At 40.9% G+C, this 21793-nt stretch overlaps 2 protein-coding genes across 2 annotated transcripts; one reads left to right on the plus strand and one right to left on the minus strand.

The window, feature by feature from the left end:
- Positions 1–3984: 3984 nt before the first annotated feature.
- Positions 3985–14778, minus strand: ppil4 (peptidylprolyl isomerase (cyclophilin)-like 4). The gene is made up of 13 exons (XM_014968609.2): positions 14662–14778; positions 14305–14372; positions 13563–13627; positions 13366–13483; positions 13117–13259; positions 11897–11993; positions 11671–11787; positions 11471–11595; positions 11273–11339; positions 9037–9148; positions 7217–7313; positions 6970–7096; positions 3985–4314 (listed from the first exon to the last, which is right to left on the minus strand). The coding sequence occupies exons 1-13, from the start codon at positions 14729–14731 to the stop codon at positions 4102–4104; spliced, it is 1419 nt and encodes a 472-aa protein (XP_014824095.2). The 5' UTR covers positions 14732–14778; the 3' UTR covers positions 3985–4101.
- ginm1 (glycoprotein integral membrane 1) lies at positions 14765–21500 on the plus strand. The gene is made up of 8 exons (XM_088001684.1): positions 14765–14925; positions 15049–15120; positions 15249–15348; positions 16167–16321; positions 16458–16617; positions 17360–17595; positions 18029–18192; positions 19609–21500. The coding sequence occupies exons 1-8, from the start codon at positions 14854–14856 to the stop codon at positions 19718–19720; spliced, it is 1071 nt and encodes a 356-aa protein (XP_087857810.1). The 5' UTR covers positions 14765–14853; the 3' UTR covers positions 19721–21500.
- Positions 21501–21793: the final 293 nt, after the last annotated feature.

Here is a 21793-nt window from a genome sequence, read left to right on the forward strand (position 1 = left end):
TTTTGATAATAAGCAAACTGTACGAAGGAATATTAGAAAAATGATCTTAGCACAAGATCACACAAACTGGTTCCAGTGAATTCACTGCATCATTATACCGTTGTTACCTCATTGTACATACTTAGTAATTGGGACACATCTTTAAACTTTGCCTTCAGGTTTTGCAATTCATCTTGAGTCATCACAATGCTGTTGTTGTAAACCTATGTTCTCATCATTCAGGCAGATAAAAATACTCAAAAATATTTTTTAATGGTTTTCTATGGATTCTATTTTGGACTTAGCCAAAATGTAATGATTGGCATCATCACATTGTCAAGCTCTAACATTAACTGCTAACTGCTAGCTGCTGCTACCATATTGTGGTTTTTAGTAGCCAGGGAGTTTTGGTTCTTGATTTGGATGGTTGGATCCATCTTGTGGTTCTTGTCCAGCTGCAGGAGTCGTTGAACCTGAAAGGGAGAAGAGCAGCGAGCAGACGGCTGAAAGAAAGCAAGAAGAGGTGATGCTTAAAGGGGCAGAATTATGTATTTTCCAGGCACATAATTGATTTTATACAATCAAGTAACTATGTTATATTCAGTTGTTGTGAAAATGCTACATATATGAACTCCGGCTTAAAAGAATATTGACTTTGTAATTTAACAGCTTAAAATTGGGCCTATGTCTCTTTAAAAACTGAGTTTCTGAAACTCTTCTGAAAGTCATCACAACATGGATCCTCTATTAATCCTTTAACAATATTTATATCAGTGTTGCACTGAGAAGTAGCTCCTATTATGAGCCCACCAGGTGTTTGCTAATTGCAGCTGGCTAGTCTGAAGGAGCTGGGTAGGAGAGCTGACAGGGAGGGTTTCTCTGTGAGGTGTAAACATAAACTGCAGCTCTGAGGAGGAGCTGCGTCTTGAAGGCGGAGCTAGATCCACCCAAGCGTTTTGCACAGTTGAATTGAATTATGGCCATGGAGATTAAGGGATTCTTCAAACATGCGTGAAAGAATCAAAGCAACACTCCAGGTATGTTCTTGATGAGGAAATAACATTACAACATGACGTAAAAAAATTTAAAAAGTTTATTCTACATGATAGTGCCCCTTTAAAGTGAAGAAAGGAACAAGATATTCTGTTTTAGTGTCAAGTGAAACTGAGCTTTTAATCTGCATGGAAAAAAAGAGCAGATGATAAAATGATTTAGAATAAAGCATATTGATGTGTTAGAGTGACCTAGTCAAAGTCTACATCTAAATCAAACTGACAATCTGTGGAAAGTCTAAAATTGATCTGCATTCATATAAAATAATATTTAATTTTGTCTGTTATCTATCTTCAAGTGGCAAAAACAAAGCTAAAAAATTGTATCTGGGAGTTTCAGTGATGTTTTAAATAAAGTTTTTCCACAACAGAACCAAATCATTTCCAGGGGAAGAAAAGTACATCTTATCTTCCTCCAGTGGGTTAATGAATAACTTAAACATATGTAATCTTATATGAGGAATCTAGATTAACTGAGGTGTGAGACAATTTATCACTCAGAAACAGGAATGCTTTGTTTCCATTCCTACTCATAAAAATACAGCAGTAAGATGAAAGATGTCAGGACAAATCTTTACACATGAATGTGACTGAGGGTTTATTCAGTCCTGAATATTCAGATTCTGATCCTGCTTGTTTTACGTGTACAAGGAGGCTCAATCTCTGTGTGTGTGTGTGTGTATTTGGATCTTCGCAGAAGTTTCAGACATAAAAATAAACCGTGCAGACAGCCTGCAGGCTGCAGGCAGCCGGGGATGACTCTGGCAGTGGTTCCACCCGGGGGTGTAAAGCAGTGCAACCCTTTTTTTTTTCCACTCTGCTCGGTACCAGAACCTTTCGCTTTTCTAGGTTAACCCTCAGTGCAGCTTATTTTGGTTCTCCCCTGCAGATCTGTTTCCACTACTCCTCTCCGCCTACAGGACTGGATCTTATTTTGGGGAAACTGAAAACACTGTGTGGTGACTTCTGAGAAAGATGCAAACCAAACAGGAGAAGCAAGTTCAACTCTGGCAACTGGCAGATAAAAGAGGTAGTTTAAGGATAAAGACCCAAATTCTGCTGGTTAAATTGTTTTCTTACAGTTTCTATGTTCAAGGATGATATGTGTGGGTTATGTGGAGTCTTCTACTTTTTAGGATGCAAAGACAAAGATTTCATATAGTTGAAAGGATTTTATTAGTCAATCGTATTTATGTAAACAGTCAACATTTACAAAGTTAAAGACTCCAGCTGGATTCTAGTTGCTGGTTAAACCCTGACTGATGATGAAGAGCCATTCTTACCTTGATCAGTTTGTTGGCTTCTGTTTCTCCACCTGTTCAGGTTCTCAGCCTGTAGAGGTTCAGATCTGAGAGTAATCCTGCTTTCCAGTTGTCTTGGAACTGGGAAATTCTGACTTCCCAGCCAGAAAAATTAACTGGGACGCCGTCCAAAGTCCGATTTCCCACTTTGAAATGGGAAGCAACTCCGACTACCTTCAGTTAGGACTTGTAAGGCTGACTTTGCATTTCAATATGGCCGCTCCTCGCATCAGCAGCAGTAGTAAGATGTGGTGAAAAATGTTTATTTTACAAGACATGCATGTAAGAGTGTGTATGAAATCAGTGTTACAGCATCTGTTCAGTGATTGGATGGGTTCAGTCACCAGGTGACATCGTAATTTAGAGCTGTGTTTCACCTGTGTAGTTATGGTAACTAATCTTATTTCCTGTTATAATCTGAGCCAGTGGAAGTCTGTAGATATTAATTAGGAGGAGCCCCAGGATTGAACCTTGGGGAACCCCACATGTGACCTCTGTCTACTACCTATTGACAGACAGTCATCCAGTTCTTTATAACAGATTATAACCAGCTGAGTACTGGACCAGAGAGTCTGACCAACTCTTCAGCGCAGCATTCAGTACTGTTGACATTTTACTGAAAGGACTAAAGTCCAACAGAACCAACACTGTGGTTCTTCCACAGCTTATGTGGATGTCACTGAACACTTTGACGAGGGCAGTCTCAGTACTGTGGTAACCATGGAACCCAGACTGAAACCGGACATAAAAGCAGTTGGACATCTTTAAGACGCTGAAGGTTGTTGGCCTGGAACTCTGCAGCAGTGATTTATCCACATTGTTCTTTTATCAGTGTAATAATAAAAGCCTGGAGGAAAACACCTGGTGAGAGCAACGAGTTCACCGAACAATATGGTGAATCACTGCTTAGTCATGATTTACTGTTTTCAACAATGGCCGGTTTGGTTTGAATAACTTTGTATCTTCAGTAAGTAAATTTCTTTCTATTTTCCCAGACTAAAGTTAACCTTTGTTAGATAATCTGAAAGATTAAAGTGTGAAAGAGTTTTCACAGCACTACAATCAAAAAAGGGACAAATTCAGCTTATTTACAATTACACAACAAAATGGAAACAAATCAGTGGTTAATCACCTCAATCAATAGTTAGAAAGATTATGAACTAAAAAGGACAAGTGGTAAGTGTGCTGGTTAGAAAAATATTTTACTATCCTTGGCATCAAATTTAAAATGTAAATTTTCAGCTGAGTTCAGATTCATTTGCTAAAGTTCAATCTTTGTAACTGGAAGTTTGTTAAACTTCCAGATAAAGAAGCACAGCTCTGAGACTCAGCGTGACCCTGCAGACAGAGGCATGAGCTCTGACAGGTGGGTGGAGGGAGACACCAGTGGTTTCCCTCAGCAGTGTGGGGGCAGAGGGAACCCGCCCACCAACTTTCCATACAGACATTTCTAAAATGCACCACCCCCCCAGCAGTCAGCGGCAGGTGGGACCTTGTGCAGCTTTTGTTCTAAATGCGTCAGTCACCAGAGGAAGATGCAGAAGAAGTAAACAACATGGCGATGAGGAAGTCTGTCATGGTTACAAAATAACAATAAAAAAAAGTAGAACTGATAAGACAATTTCCACATCATAGTGAGTCTTTCAACGCACTTCTTTTGGTTTAGTTTGGTTTATTTATCTAGAAATTGTACAATTGATGTCATTTTCACTTTTAGTTGGGCGATTTTTAAACAAAGGTCAGAGTTAAAATAATACCAGGCAGTTCCCTCATCTGAACCTGCTCCTGTCTTTATCCTTGGACTTCCTGGGTGAGCGGCTGCGGCTGCGCTCTCTGTGACCTTTGTCCCGGCTCTCCTTCCCGTGTTTGAGCCGGGACTTGCTGTGTTTGTGCTCTCTGTCTCTGTCTCTGGAACGCGAGCGTGAGCGAGAGCCCGAGCGCTGGCGCCCAGACTTTCGGTCGCGTCTGCTCTCCTCGTTGTCCTGGAAACAAGAGCAGGACAGTGAAGACGGTGAGAACCGAAGTGGGAGAAGACAGACTGGGACTGACGTCCAAATGTCCAGTTAGAAGGAACGAGGAGGACATTTACTCCTTTGATCAAGTTTGAATTTATAGGAAAGACTTTTCTGCCCAGTTAGAAATGAACTGGTCCACTTTTTTCACTTCTGATGCCGATACCGATATCTGAGGTTTAGTATCAGCCAATACTGATCCGATACAAAAAAAAAAACAGCAGAAGTGTCTTAAAATGTTTGGGGATTATTTTAACAATAAATGTACTGAATTACTAATTCAGTACAGCACATTTACATACACCAACAGCTTCACCAGTTTGGTCAAACATGTAAAAACAAAACAACATGAATTTAGTCAGTCAGTGAGTAAATTCAGTCAATGAAAAATAAATAGTAAAGAAACAGAAACAGGTCGACTACCTCTGGTCAAACATGTAAAATAAACTGCAACAAACCGTGTTTGAAATGGTTGAGAAAGTGGAATAAGAATTCTAAATAAAATATAAAACAATTAAAATATAGAATTAGACTGAACAGATTATAGATCTGGAACATTGTCACAGACACCAAAACTAGAGTTTTAGTTCAATTTAATACAGATATTAGTATCAGATTGGTGCATCTCTAGTTTTAAAGCCAGAAGATGAGCTGACAGGAGAGAGAGAAAGAAATAGAGAGCGCTCAGGCTTCTTGGAAGAGGAATGAAACAAACTGAACAGTGATAAGAAAGTTATTAAATGAACAAGGAAGTATTCCACAGGAGAACTTTAGCATTATCTGCCTGCTGATAATTTTCCTGGCAAACATGAGGTGGTTTTCCTGACAGGTAATGAGCCTGAGGTCGGCTTCTTCGTCCGTCAGCCTTCATTCCAAAAACCCATCAGCGTTCCTGTCAGACATCTTCTGCATTCCTGCAGATCAAAGCGATATGACACAAACATTTCCAGCAATGCCACTTCCTACCAGACTGGAGAACAGTCTGTGTGGCCATTCACCACAACATGGTGCTGACCAGGAAGTTCTCAGTGTCAAAGGTCAACAATAACTCCATAACTGCCTGTTCAGACTGGAGGAACAGTCCACACGCTGGTGATTCTCAGTCGCTCCACGTAAAACTATCTGGACTGCTGAAAAATAAAACTGGCATGTGACATCTCATTCTGCTGACTGCACCGCTGGGTCCCTGGGAGCCCGAAAACAGCTAAAACAAATGATGTGGTCATTTATCTACATGATAATAAAATCAGTATAACAATAAAATCCTGGGATATTTAACATCATTATGTAACCCTGCTAAATAATAAAAAATACATCCTCCACCTCAAACTACACAAAACAGCTCATAATAAACAGTATCTGCTTCTTATCAGGTCTTAAAATGATTCCAAAAATAAATAAAAACAACACACACACACACAAGATGGAGAAATAAAGCAAACATAGCAGAAGCAGAGAGACAGACAGGAGAAAAACATGGGAGAATGAAGCATGGTAGTGGCAGACTGATGATGTGGGTCTGACTCCTAAAGAAAAACATTTAGAACAGGAAGGAGACTCAGAGTCCTAAAGTAGAATCTTCACAAACGTCTTCCTCTCTGGGAAGGCAGAGGAAGCTCCTCACACACACACTTCTCTTCTCTTATTTTAGATTCGCTTGTTTTCCTCACACCATGCTACCTGCTCCCTTATGCTAAAGTGTCTTATGTTCTGTTATGAATACAAATGCAACAACCCTCTGTGACGGACTGACCACCAACATGAGGCTTTAGGGTTCTGAAGATAAACATTTTGATTCATTGTCTCAGTAAATTTCAACTAATGAGGTTGAATAAAAAACAAAACTCCATGTTATCAATAAATTTGAAAATATGATTAAAAGCAGTTACTGTGTGCAGCTTAGTGACATAAATCACACAGCTATAAGACAGGTGTCCTGAAGACGCCTGTTTCAGATGGGAATGTTTTCCAACAGTAGTATTTGTGTTTGGGGCGTTTTGAACACTGTGCAGTTACAGGGAAAAAAAGGAGTAGTTATCTTTTTTTTTTTTTAAAAAAAAAACATTTTTATCCTTATCACAGTAGTACCACAAAATAATATTGAATTCTAAGTCCATATAGCTGTCATTCACCCTGCAGAAGGAAGGACAGCTGATCATTTGAACAGTGGTGGAAAGAACAGGTCTGATCTATCTGGGTGCTCCACTAGAGCGGGCGCCAAACAAAGCTAGAGGAAAAGTTATTTCCAGTCAGCATTTTCTGTATTTCACAACTGTTTGTGAAAATAACATGATCAGTATCAGAGGCACTGACTAGGCTCACCCACACTAAAGGCTGAAGGAAAACAGAAGAGAGAATGATGAAGATGTTGTAGGGATGGAGTAAAAAAGCTACAATGAGTCCTCGCCGCTGCATCGGAGTAAACTACCTCAAGTCCAGTGAGGTGGAGATTGATTGGGTCATTACGAAGTTGAAATTGATTATTTAGTCTAACTGCTGATGTCTGGATGTTCAGGAATAAACAGAAACACCACCAATCTGGGCACCTGCCTGGCAGCAACACGTCCAGACTCACAGGATACAATACGACCTGTGAGCTCACAGCTTCCTGGTTAAAGAACTGACCTTGTGCTTTTTGGATTTCCTGCTGTCCTCATCGTCTGAATGATGATGGTGTTTCTTGTGTTTCTTCTCAGGGTGCCGGTGGCTCATCGCCGCCTCCTCATCCTCGATTAGCAGGTCATACTTGGAGCTGTTTGGAAGGTTACGGAAATCTCAGAAAAAGAAAGGCAGTGGATGGAGACGGGCATGAATCAGAAGAATATCAACAGGAAAATAAAACATTCCCAGGCATGTGAACACAGAAGGATACTCTTGTTTGGGCTTCACTTGATCCTTCAGAGCCAGCTTAGAACGGCTCTCCAAGTCCTTCTCGTAGGCCTTGAAGTCATCTTTAGTGTATTTCCCACCTAGGACACACACACACACAGCTGTTCACTTAAAGGAGCAGTGCAGACTTTTATACGTGAAGTTCTGTTAAAGGTTTAGAAACAGCTAAAATCTTATCTGAGTTTATCTTTATGTTAGCATAAATCCAGACTAGTAACGGCTAGTCTGACCTAGAGGAGACTTCTACTAAAACAAAAAGTCTCCAAGGTGCCACACAGCTTATGGAAACACTATTTATGAATACAGAAGTTATCCTTATTGTTTATTGGCTGTTTATCAACAGGGAAGCCTGTGATTACATCTCTAGGACACAGACATAGGAGTGTCCTGTGCACCACTAATGAACACTCTGTGTGAAACACTGACAACAGAGTACCTAAAGCAGGGGTGTCCAAAGTCAGTCCTCGAGGGCCGGCATCCTGCATGTTTTAGTTTTCTCCCTGGTTTTCCACACTTGCATCAAATGATGGCTCATTAGAAGGCCTAAGCAGAACATTGACTTGATGAGGAGGTTGTTACAACCACCAGGGAGAGAACTAAAACATGCAGGATGCTGACCCTCGAGGACCGACTTTGGACACCCCTGACCTAAAGCATTTACAGTTAGTATGTATTTCATGGATTTTTCCCCCCCATTCTTATTTTTCTTAACTTTTTGTTTCCTTCTTAACTGGAAATGCTTCTCATTCACATGTCCGATCTTCAGCATGTGCTTCACACAGGAAGATCTATGGAGGTGCACGTCTCCTACCTCCACTTCCTGTGTAAACAATCATGGACCTGTGTGCGCGTAAGCAGACCAAGTGACCCTGATGATGGTTTCGATTGGATATTCTTTAAATAGCATTCACACAATTTATAGTCATGTTCCTTAAAGGGTAAGTAGGGTTCCATCTTTATGTTTCTGCACAAATTTTGAAATTTTTGTCAAAATTTTGACAAAAATTTCGTGTGTGTGTGTGTGTGTATGTATGCATAGACATGGGAAACATGTCTAGTCATAAAAGGGAACTAACCTTCTTTTAAAAGTATCTTAAGAAATTGACTCAAAACAAGCTGCTATGCAAGAAGCTGTTAGTTGGTTGTTAGCTAACAACATGTTGTTTGTTGTTAACTGTTATCTTGTTAGTTAACAAGTTAAAAAGTTGTAGTTAACTTGTTGTTTTGTCAAATCAAGCTAACTAACAAGCTACTATATCTTGTTACAAATTACTTCTAAGTTAGTTTCGTCTCATTTGAAGTTTACCAAGATTTACAAGCTAACTTTTCTAAGCTTGTCAGTGGTGGGGTTACGTTTTCACTGAGGGTCAGTTACCCTGTAAATTGGTGTTGTTTTAGGTCAGCAGAGGTTTGCTTTGATACTGGCTTCTTTCTGACTAGCTGTTAGCTTTAGCCTCTGGGACCAGCTAGTCTAGATTTATGAGAAATGCAGAGCAATCTACTGCAGATACGATACCAACTGCTTGTAAACTTCAAAGAAATTCATTTCAAAAACACTGAGCTGTCCCTTTAAAGTAAAAGAAACAAAACGAAAACAGAGAAACACTGCTGTCACTCCCACAAACTGAGTGGAAAATATTATCTAACCTTTTAGTACGTTTTTCTATTATATTACATTCTTTGATTTTGTATTGCTGCACTCTTGTGAGGCGTCTTTGAGTACTTAAAAAAAGCGCTATGTGGAAAAATGTGTTATTATTACTATTGTTATTAAAAGTCCAGCCTCAGGACCAGCATGAGTACCTTTCCCTTTCCATTTGATCTTTGCAACCGACTGGCTGAAGTCCACATGGATCCGTCGGTCATCAATCAGCACGTTGTCCATTTTGAAGTAAGCCTTTTCACAGTCTTCTTGCTGTCAAGAAAACAGGTTTAAATATTGTAAAGTTCAATGTAAAAAAAAAAAAGAACAATGTGATGAAAAACTCAGCTCTAATTTGACCAATAACAGCAGACCTCACATAAACTACCCGCCTTATGCACCTGCTGAACGTACACTGACTATGTTCCAGATATTAAATGATATGCAAGCTCTTAAATATCTTCACACAAAAGGTAAAGGAAAGCCAAAAGCTGCTTTAACTGGCTGCCCATATTGGGAGGAATATGATACCAGCTGCCAAGTTCAGGAACCCGGAATAAAAACATGGATTTCATGTAGAAGCAGGAACATTTTGCTCCGTTTTAATGTGCTGTGGAAAACCCCTGGCTCCTCTCTTATCTTTCATTTTCAAGGAGTCAGCTTTTTCTGGCTTCTTTACAAGAACCGTTCGGTGCGACACGCCACTGGCCAAGCGTGAAAGTCAACATCTACCTAAAAGTATAGCATCCTCTACTGGTTGCACAATGCATTGCAATAAGCTCCTTCAGAGCCTTGATTCCGTTTGTCGTTTGCAGTGAAATTCCTGCAGCTCCGTTATTCCCCAGATAAAAAGTTCACAGGGTTCACCACTGAAAAACAAATTGTGCAAATATGATCTTCCCTATTATCTTACCTATCTGACCTAATCAATGTTGTAGGACAGGTTTCACGTTTCCAACCTATCAGCTCTTATTTCCACACTGCAGCAGTTCTGAAGCACACCAGCGACAGGCAGGATGTCAGACCTCTTTTATTTGCTTCACTTTCCCTCCTCTGTCATAATGACTCCAACAGTCTGATGGGATCATAATCAACATGTCATAAACAGAGCAAACTGAGTTTATGACTGATTTCCAGACTTCACATCCTGCAGGGTTTTTCCACCTGTTATTATTTCCCTTATAAAAACTGGAGGGTATATATACGGAAAAACAAGATGTTATCAGCTTATGTTTCCCAGTGAACCAGAACATGCAAAAAGCACATGAAGAAAAACTAATTAAAAGGAAAGTCGAGTGATTCGAACATCATGACAGAGTTTGTTACAACAGTGCATCTAAACATGTCTGACTTTATAAAGCAGAGCTGAGCTTTGGATGCACCTTCACCATCCATATTCTTACCATAAATCACATCACAATCCACCGCTAACCCACTGCACACCTCACTACTGTCTTTCTGTCATCTTGACAAGTTTAGGCCAGTGGTGATTACTTATTATAAATTGTCCCAGAAATAATTGTGATAAACAATAACTTTGTCTTTTTGAGGCCATTTTAAACAAATATAATGATAAGGGGATAATATTGCAAGCACTGTCTCTCAAAGATCAATAAACTTTCATTTCCAAAAGAAGATTTAACACTGTGGCATTTTTAAATGTCCGAAATAAAATGACTAAAACAGTAAATTACAAAACATTATGAAGTCTCAACAAAACAAAAATGTGCCTCAAATAACAGCCATCACTGTCTATGATAACTCTGAAGAACCTGAATTGATAAAAGTTACAACATTTAATTTCTCTTTGGGATCAATAAATTATTTTTTAATTTAATCATCAGGCTCAGAATGGAAAAACAGACAAACAGCCAGTTAGGACCTTTTTTATTCCTTTTTTGCTAAATTATGCATTTGTAAAGTAGTATTTTGTTTTTGTTTTCTTTTTGTAATGTTATTAATTTACCAAAATAATGTGAATCTGAAATGTTCAACCTGACCACTTTGTATTATGTGTCAAATATTTGCAGTATTTTCTAAATGCAGGTCTTTCAATAATATTAAAGGACAGCATCTCTCTAAAGATGAAGCAAACTACAAAAACAAGCATGCGAATGAAAATTATCGCACTCATTTTCATTTATCGTGTGATTATGTCATTTATTGCTAATTTAGGACTGAAAAAACTACAAATATAGTGGATGACTGGAAGATCCTGCTGGCTTTGACAGTTTGGCAACAGAAGTGAGCCGGTGGCAAAACAGACATCCTGCAACTGGATGCAATTTGCATTTATGCAAAGAAAAAAAATAGTCAACTATCAAGGGGATGTTAGCAGTGAGTTAGAGGGCCAGTATTAATAAGGCCTTATTGGTGCATAGAGATGATGCTGCTCACCTTCTCAAACTCAATGAAAGCGTAGCAGAGGGAATCTCCAGTTTTAAAGTCTCTGATGATCTCACAACTACATAGAAAAAGACAAAAACAAGTGTTATGGTAAAGTCAAAAGAAAACAGACGATGACTGCAAAATGTTCAGGCAAAAATCTTTAAAAAAATAAATAAAGACGTATCTGACAAAAATAAGAATCCTGACCTTTTTATGGAGCCAAAGCGTGAAAAGATGATCTCCAGGTCCTCGTCTGTGGTGACTGGGTTGAGTTTGCACACAAACAAAACGTTCTCAGGAGGCTTCACGTCTGCGTCCGGGAGGTCCCCAACCTGCAGGGACACTCAGTGTGTCTTCAGTGTGTCCCCCAGCTCAGCCAGAGGACTGAGAGCAGACGTGTGTCTCACCATCTCCAGCAGGATGGCCTGAGTCTTGGCTTCCTTCTCCTTCAGCCTCTCCTCCAGCTCCTCGGCTCCTTTCCCGTCCGTGTCGTCGATCACTTCGTCCGCTCCGATACGGCCGCTCTGCAAATACAAACACTGATTCACACAAGCTACTGAAAGCATCTACGTCTGCCTGAGCGTCCCTGAGCCGCCCCATCACTCTGGTGAGAAAGACTGCGGCTGCTCTCACATCCAGCTGCTCCTTGGTGGGCTCAGGCGATCGATCGGGAATCGGCAGATCGGCAGGATCGTCGAACGGATCGTCCAGCACCACAGTGTGGTTTATCCTGCCGTAATACAACAGCAACGTCTCATGATCAAACCATAAAAATAAAACAAATCAGGATAATAAAGTAAGAAAAACATTATACCAGGTTATAAGGGTTAGAAATCAGCTGATGGAACTAATAAATTGTCCTGTCACCTGACAGGACAAGGTCTCCAACCCTACAGTACTAGGCTCCGTCCACCTGACATGCGAATTTTTGCGCTAGGACTTTGCTGTCCTACACGGATTTTTGTGCACTATTTTTACCTGTTAGAGTCTAGAATTTACAGGGTTTTTCTGTGCGCGCAATGACCCTCAATCACTCACCACTTTTACATAAATAGATAAAAAGTAAAGATAAAAACATTAAAAACATCGAAGATATCAAAAACCCGCACTCTAACCCTAATTTAGCCATAAGCAACTCTAAACAGGTGGGTTTTAAGTTGATATTTAAAGGCACTCAGTGTTTCAGCTGTTTTACAGTTTTCTGGAAGTTTGTTCCAAATTTGTGGTGCATAGAAACTGAATGCTGCTTCTCCTCATTTGGTTCTGGTTCTGGGGATGCAGAGCAGAACCAGAAGATCTGAGGGGTCTAGACGGTTGGTACAGCAATAACAGATCTTTAATGTATTGTGGTGCTGAACCATTCAGTGATTTATAAACTAACAACAGTATTTTAAAGTCTATTCTTTGAGCTACAGGGAGCCAGTGTAGGGACTTTAAAACTGGTGTTATGTCTCTATCTTCCTGGTTTTAGTGAGAACGCGAGCAGCAGCGTTCTGGATCAGCTGCAGCTGTTTGATTGATTTATTAGTCAGACCTGTAAAGACGCTGTTGCAGTAATCAATGTGGCTAAAGATAAACACATGGATGAGTTTCTCTAGATCGTGCTGAGACATTAGTCCTCTAATCCTGGAGATGTTCTTCAGGTGATGGAAGACTGACTTTGTGACTGTCTTAATGTGACTCTGAAGGTTCAGGTCAGAGTCCATCACTACTCCCAGGTTTCGGGAGTTTCGGGATCTCAGTTATCAAACAGTACAGTAAGCTAAATGAATTTTTAAAAGTCATTTAAAAAGCTCTTATCTAAGGAAGCCCAGTAGACGTAAGTGTGACATGGCCTCTTGGTTCCAGCTCACCTGATGTCCTGAAACGGGACAAAATCCTTATCAACAAAAGCCTCATTGATCTTGGTCAGGACGTCCAGCCCTTCTGTGACTTCTCCGAACACGGTGTGGACTCCATCCAGGTAGTCCAGGTTCTCCCCGGTTGTGATGAGGAACTAAGAAGAAACTAATTGTTCCAGTTGCACATCTGACGTTTTTTTATATTCCTGCCCTAAAAAAAGAAGGATATGGCAGGTTTCTAAAAGCTCTCTTCTCATTCACCTGAGAGCCGTGCTGGTCATTTCCGTTGTTCACCATGGAAACCGTCCCCGTCTTCCTGTGCTTGATGCGCGGCACTTTCTCCGCGTCAAAGAAGCGCGCCTGGTCTCCATAGAGCTTGCTGCAGATCCGGAACACAGACAGGTTTTCAGTGTGCGCCGCCTGATTCCCAAACATCTGAAACCGTTTTACTGACTGACCAGAAGACAGATTCTCCTCCACGGCCAGTTCCAGTAGGATCTCCAGTCTGCACAATGAAGTCCCTCTGAGAAAAACACCAACATATCACACAGTTTACCAGCAAATCTGAATGCAGAGTCACACTTCAAATATTTCTGATTTTCATGGGATTTGTTTTTAGTACAAGCTCCAAATGTTACGCAAAGCTATAGTACTAATGTAGCAATCTCAGTCCAGTAGATAGAATTTTAGACAGACTAAGGAATTTGGAAACTACGGAAGAGGATTAGGGCCACTGGAAATTTTTTTTTTTTAATTCTGATTTTAATCTCAGAATTCTACAATTAAAGTCAGAATTCTGACTTTTTTTTCTCAGAATTCTAAGATTAAAGTCAATTTTTTTTCTTTTTTCCAGTGGCCCTAATCCTCTTCTGTAGGAAACAGAGAAGTGTATGACTTTGACACGAAAAAGTGTAATTACCATGTAAGATTTGGAGTAGCCAGAATGTTCAGCTTTTAGATGAAATTGGAATGAAAAATGTATGTGATGTCTGTTTTACTTGGGTTAATCTGCTATATTACATTTGATAAAATAATTAAACATTAACATCCTTCCACAGCTGTGCGAACGTCAATGATAGCTCTGACTGTAAGCTTGGCCTTTGGCGCCCTCCTGTGGAGGCTCGCTGAAACAGCATAGAGTTAGCAAAAAAGAACAGATTGACAGCGGAGACAGTTTGAAATAAGACAGCTTAGCATTACCTGCACATTGTGGATGAGGCAGTAGTTGTAGTATTTTATTTTGCATAATTTCAGGAAATTTAGGGAGGCTGAAAGAGAGCACAAATGTTTAGATGCACCTCTGGCAACATTAGAAATAATGTGTTTGGAAGTAAGATATGACGTAACTTATTACAACTGCTGTGCAGTTGTAACACTCTACTCCAATTAGAGTAATTCTGGAACAAACAAAAGCTGAATGAAACATACAACAGACTAGCTAACCACCGAAGCTAACACCGCCATATTCTGTTCATAAGCTCTCTTGTGTCTCGTTCAGTTATGAACGAGCTAATATGCTTACAAATAGTTCTGGGTTATTGTAATATATAGCCTTACTTTTAGGTCTTTCCTCGGTGAACAAATCAATTACAATATCCCCCAGCGTTGTTTCAAGGAGCACCGCCATACTGACGTTTTCACTTCTCGCGAGAAAAACAGCAGAACATTCCGTACGCCTGCGCAGTTCGTAGGTGTGCGCAACGGTTTTTCCCGATTCTTCTTTTTGATGGAAGAGAACTAAAAGCGGATATGGCGAGTCCCACAGTTTGTTTTATTGTTCTTCTGTTTGTCGCCGAGTCGACGACAAAGCAGCTAAACACGGTAAGAAAAAAAGAGGTGTTTTGTGCGGTGTTAGCCTCGTTGTTAGCCTTTCCACTATAATGTAGCAGTGAGGCGTTCGGGTGTTTTTTGTTTTTATTTCTCACCGAGTTGTTTTTATCGCAGGAAAATATCCTGATTAACGTGACAGCAGGGACACTGACAGACAACGAGCTGCAGCAGTCCAATAGCTTACAGGTAAATTTATGGCCACGGCGGGAATAATTCCTAAGATTCCTCTGTTTCTGGGAAATCAGGAAGGGGGCTCATGAGTCACTTCTCTGTTTTTTTGTTTTTTTTGTTTTGTTCTGTTTTGTTTTTTCCAGATAAATTTAAACATATCAGTGGGTGAAGAGCAGGTGCTGGTCAATGAGATCCCGGTGGAGCTTTCAGGTGTCACTAGGTTCAACTGCCAGGCTCTTCTCTGTGAGTTTCCTTCTCTTCTCCTTTGAGCTTACAGAGCTAAAGCTAAATGATCCGCCTGTTAGTTTTTCCTTCCTGTAATCTTTAGAACTGGTTCTCCAGGCTTTCTAATGGGCCATGTTTATTTATTTATTTTTTCCAGCTAATATCTCTTTGGAAATCGTATTTTTTTCAGATGTTGCTACCCCTCTATGAACTTTAGCATCTCCTCTACCATCATATAAACAGAAACAGTTCAGGTATTCATCCCTGTTGGATCGTTTATTGCTTCCACAAATCAAACATGACCAACAAAATTTGACTTGTTTGACCACAAAATGTAAAAAAAAAAATGTTTTAATGTCAAAGGAATGAACCAGTGAAGGCCCTTCCACACGCTGCTGTCTTCACTGTAGTTGTTTTTGGTGATTGCAGGTTTGTATCTGAAACTCCGACATGCTGGTGCAGATTTCAAACTAATCGACTTTCTATTTGTGAGCTGTTAATAACAAGATACCTATTCCTGCTTTCTGCATGTGTTGAATATTAATCTTGCTAAAATATTTTCATTAAAATAAAATTGTAATAAAACAGCGGTAGAACTTTAGAAAGCAGACTCCCTTGTGCATCTTTGGAAATCTACAAACAGTAAAATCCTCCAGGAAATATTTATTTACAGAAGTATTCATAAAACCAAACAAAACACATCGGTTTGCCTCATTTACTCCTTTAGAAGACAGATGTTCACTAACCTTTTTTACATTCAGCTACTTGACATAATAACACTGTTATTATGTCAACCAGGTAACTAGCTGTATTGATGCCTGCTTGGTGTCTTCCAGTGGACAGCAGTAATGGGACTAGTGAGTTTGACTCTGGGGACCTGGTGTCGGCCGTTACCCGGGTGATGGTGAGCCAGAACCGGCTGTACAGCGACTCGGACGAGGTGGTGGCTCTGCAGGTGTTCAGTGAAGTGATTGAGTTGGATGGAAAAGAGGTAAACTCTTCCTTCTACCTCATCTCTGCTGGGTGGAGCCAGCTGATTGGCTCCCATATGAGGCTGAGGCGATTTCCTCTGGTCAGGCTCCGCTCCATCTGACTGTGACCTCTGACCTTTCCTTTGTGCCGTTCAGGTCCACCAACCTGACATGTGTGAGGTGAAAATCCTGCTGAGCCCAGAGTTCCAGAAGCTGGCCGAGTTCACCAACATCTACCCCATCGGACACAGCGAGATCTTCAGGATCCCCAGAGAGAACGACGTGGTCGTCACGGATCCTCCCAACTTTAGAAGAGGTTTGTCTTCTAACCATAGCCGCGTTTCCAAATGTCCATAAATCTTTGTCTATTCTGCTATTGTTGAAAAAACACAAATTTGCAACTGTGGTGTTTCCACTAAATAAGAAATGAAATTAAAATCACATGTGAATAAGGTTGTTGATGTGATAAGTCATTAAAAATCACAGCAGCGACAGATGTAAATAGTTACATGAAATATATTCATAATTCAGCCATGGTGTTCATCTATCAGCCAATCAGAGGAGACGTCTTATTCAGGTTTTGGCTGTGTGTGCTGCGCTTTGGTTGATTTTACAGGTGAGTTATGTTCAAATGACACACAACTTCTTATGAACTGTGATGCTGTGAGAGCTCATGGTGGAGCCGGCTGCACATTGCCTGAAAACAGAAAACAACAAAACAAAACATCCTCCTCCTACTACTTCCTGTCGCCTTCTACTTTGTTGTTTTCACCTGTAGTAACAGCCAGCTGCTGATCTTGTGACTCATGCGATTCATAAACAGTTTTTTCACTGTAGTTTTACAAAATACATCTATTTTCATATGGCTGAGAAACCACCTCATCATAGCAAAGAACTGTTTAATAAAAACCTATGAGTTTTTTTTTAATTGCCGTGTTTCCATTAAGTGAATTTAATTTCATAATTTCAGTTTGCTCCATCCTATGATTAATGGAAACGCAGCTCCTGACTCCTCCTGTTTTCATGCTGTGTCTCGTTGTGTGTGACCCTGACCTCAGACGAGGAGCAGCTGCTGTCCCAGACCACCAGCCAGTACCCCCACACAGAACGACACTCTGACACCACGCAGGAGGAGGTGGCGGCTCCTGGGAAGCTTCCGGAAACGCCGCTGCGGATGGACCCCGACCTGCTGTCCGACGTCACCTACGGGGATGAGTTTGAGGACCTGGAACCGAGCCCGTCGGGTCAGAATCAGATGGGCAGCCCGTCCAAGGAAGTGACCTCATCATATTCAGTAAGTGACCCTGGAACTGCTAAGGACTGAGAGGAGTCCAGGCTGGAGGTCAGTCAAAGTCCATTAAGTGAGACTTTCACTGTCTGGCTTTGTGACTCTGCCATGTTGTTAGCATCTATTAAAAAAAGCTCTGAGCTCTAAGCTAACGGTTTGGACTGGTGCAGCTCCAGTTTTCACTTTGTTTTAAATCTCGTTGACATGTAAATGACCAGTGTGTGTAAGATTGAAACTGAAGCATGACAAATTATTGTTAGTTCACTTAGATATATTCACTCACATCAGTCTCACTGAACGCTCTGATTGGTGACACAAACAGAGTGAGCAGACTGAGACTGGAAGAGCAGAACTGCAGGAGAAGAGTCTGTGTTTAACCATCTCACTGTAAATCTGGAGACCTCCACCCTGACCTCTGTTCTGTCCATCCTCTCCTCAGGCTATGTGTGAGTGGGTGGAGCACGCCAGGGAGCGCCTGCGCCGCTTCTGCTACGAGTCGCTGCCCCTCTTCTTCCTGGTCATGTGGGTGGTTGTGATCGGTGTAGCTGGATCGGCGTTCATCGTCAAGATTCTGGACTTGTTCTTCCCAGCCTGCGAACACAAGTGAGTCTCCCAGACCATGTTGACTAAAGGCCCCCACATAGTCAGGCTTACTGTGTGCATTCCATGAACTGCGCATACTGTCTGCTCAAGCGTACTGATTACCTAAAATTCTCTTGTGACAAATTCCTTTATTTCACACAATCCTAATGAGAACTAGCAAGTTTGATGAACTATTTGGATGCCTAGCTCTGTTTCTTCTCCATCTGGGAAGCCTTAACTCACCTCTCAGTGCGGGACAGAGAATGGCAGTCACATGTTGGTTCACAGCATCCTACTGCAGGCAGAGGAGCAGCAGGAGGCTGCGCTGGCTTTAGCTGTAATCAGGGATCCATTCAATAAGCTTTGAATATTTATTATGTTCCAAAAGCACAGTTGTGATTGGTGTAATAATTTGTGCAGCAATTGAAAATGAGCACACACCCGATCATCCTTTCCTTGCAGTTGATCGAAAAAAAAGAGAAAAAAAGCCAGATTCAACTTATCGGACCACCTCTCTGCTCCGCTGCTGATAAAGAAGTCTGGGATGATGTCTTCTTTTTTCTTCTTATAATTCTGTATAATTCACCATGTCAATATTTGCATGACTATATAAAGCCTGTTGCTGTTGAGCATTTTCGCTTACATGTCTATCATGTGAACCTCTGAGTGCTTGAGGAGGGAGCTAGAGAACGGCTGGCTGAAATTAGTGTTCATAAATCGGATCAACTTTGAGCTAAACGCTGCTTACTAGGCGGATATTGGAAAATCCAATATCCAACTCGAAACTAACTTCACTGCAGTCGGTAACACAATAAAACCACCGGGATAAAGTTTGTTTTGCTCTGTGGCCTGCAAAGATGGCACCGAGTGACTGCACCTAAACGCCCTGCAACGTCTGACGTAGTGACGTTGGTTCCAAAGGTCTATTGGCCAATAGTAGACATAGAAGGCAGCTCTCCTCATTGACATAATGATGCAGCAGAAAAACAGTGAGCAGAAAAGAGAGAAGCAACAAAAGACAAAGCAAAATGTCTATTGTTCTTGACAAAAATGCATGTTTAGGGGAAATAAAAAAGAAAATATATACATTACTTGACGGAAACTCGTGTAAGGAAAAGAAAAAACTAAAAATATATTTATGCTTTTATTTCTTATGTCGGTTTTGGTCCTCCATATAGTTATGGCATAATGTTATTGTCTGAATATTTAATGCATACAAAACAGATTTAACTTTGTACAAACATCTTTATCTGAACAAAATTCTCTGCCTGAAAATTGTTTGCACGGTCAATAATTAATTGTATATTACATTCTTCATATAAAATTTTTTACTATAAATCTAAAATAAACACAACACTTATTAGCCTGGTTATTAGCCAGAGATCCTGGAGAACATCTTGTGTTCTCTTCTAACGGCGCTCGCTGATCCGTTCGCAGGCACATTTTCCAGATCAACCCGGCCACTCTGATGCCAGAGGAGGAGAAGGTCAACCTGCTGGAGAGCACGGAGGTGGAGGTGGAGGCGCCTGAGGAAGAGAAGCAGCCGTGAAGCGCCTCGGCTCGGCCCAGCTCCATAAAGCTCCTTTTGGTTCCGATTTCCTGTTTGGTTCTGTTCCCTGCTTCCATTCAGACCCGTGACCCACTCTTATAGTTTCACTTCAGTTTACTGTTCTGAAACCTGACAAAAGCGCCGGCCCCCCAGTTCAACCACCAAGCCCACCATGGCAGCAGCGAGGGGCAGAGCGCACATTTCATCTAGCTTTCCAAACATGAGGGAGGAATTAATGTTCACTCAGAATATCGCTTGAAATATTTCACTGCTTTAAAGGAAGCTCACACTTCCTTATGCAAAAGCTAAAGACGCCCGTTTGTTTCGTCTTCTAATGACAAACCTTGAGAATAAAATAGTTTCTGTTTTTAAAAAAATATTACGTTAGTTCAAGACGGTTTCCCTCTTCCCATGTTTGTCAGGTTAGCAGTAAGCAAAAATGGCAAACAGATCCTTTAAAGCCAGAGTTAAATCAGGCAAATTTAAAGCACAAATAAAAATAAAAAACACTGATTAAATGATACCAAAAATAATCTTTTTCTTTTTAAGCAAATAGTGATGTGCAGCACTGTACCAACAGAAAAGAAGAGAGATGCACCCATCAGGCTTTTCCTGACTCACCAGTTTTTGGTCTGACCTGCTGATTCATCTTATTCTTTTCTAAATATTGTGACAAAAACAAGGGTGGGGAGGTGTTGGAGGTTTTTTCATAGTGATATTAGTTATGCATGTATGCAAAACATGAAGGAATCAAAATATTTGTCTCTAATTTTTATTGAGCTGAAAAGGATTCATGTTTAGACTGAAAGTTTTGATGCACTTAAAAAACAATCCTAATCAACTGGAAACTGATTGGTGCATCAGTGGAGGAGTTTTATTTCCCAGCAGGCTGCTCTTCTGTCGCCCTTTAACTGAAACAAGGCAGCGCTTGGAGGCGAACCTATGCAGATCATTTCCTCGGCATGTTTCATGTCACAATTTAGAAACATTTGAACTGAATGTTGTTACAAAGGAAGCGCCTCCCTGTGAAGCCTGCTGCACATCAGTGAGCTTGTCGATTGTTCTTCAGTGCCTCTGTGGGGGGAAGGGAGGGGTCTTTATGTACAGGGAGGGGGCGGGGCCTGTGTGGCACTACAAGCACTACTTAGTGCTGCTTACGTTGAAGAATGTAAATGAAGTAGCTCATAATGTTCTTGCACGGTGGACACAGAGCTGCTGTTTCCTGCACAGATGAAACCCTGTGGAAATGCTGACTCTGCACTTAGTTTTTTTTCTATCTTGTCTGTAAAAGCTGGACAGATGTGGCTGATCTCATCACGTTCTGTAATCTAGAGTGCCTCAGATCATCCATTTCTTCTCGTCACCTGTTCGATCCGGCCGTTGTAAACGTCGCTCTTGTCGATTCTCGTCCCACTTTTTAGAAGAAACTCGGGTTTTTACTGCTCAAATCAGCTGAGATCAAGACTCTGGACTGGAGTCAAACAGCAGAGCGCATGATGTCCGTTCATTTAAAACAAAAACATGCATGTGTGGCATTTCATCAGTCTGTTCTAAACTGCATGATGACTCGACGCCACTGGGAGCAGCTCCAGCCCCACGCAGACTGTAGATCAGCTCTTATGACAGGCAGCGAGTTTTAGAGATGTTGATGAAAAATGAAACATATTTGAGACAGCTTTGTTGAATCTGTATGAATCCATGTGTTACATGTTTCCACTGCAACTGGATTGTGTTTTGAGGTTGGAACGTTAGCTTAATAAATGCTTTCCTTACAAACCAACACGTTGTTCTGTTGATCCTGTTACATTGATAACTCCCTTTACAGCTTCAAGGCATTTTTAATATTTCTTAAAATTGTCACCATCGGGACGGTGACGGTTCGACGTGGCATCTGCTTTGAACTGGATGAACAATAATCATCTCTGGCAGATGGGCAAATTTTGTCAATGCAAGAACTACGGCATCACCACTGGTCCAAGAAGGTCAAGAAGCAAATGTTTCCATTGCTCCTTCCAAACCTAAACCAGGAAGTTAACATAAATGGTAAATGTACATCATCTGATATGATTCAAC

The sequence above is a fragment of the Poecilia mexicana genome, unplaced genomic scaffold (genome assembly GCF_051168715.1).
Source record: "Poecilia mexicana isolate PSO_F unplaced genomic scaffold, ASM5116871v1 scaffold_21, whole genome shotgun sequence".
Lineage (NCBI taxonomy): Eukaryota > Metazoa > Chordata > Actinopteri > Cyprinodontiformes > Poeciliidae > Poecilia > Poecilia mexicana.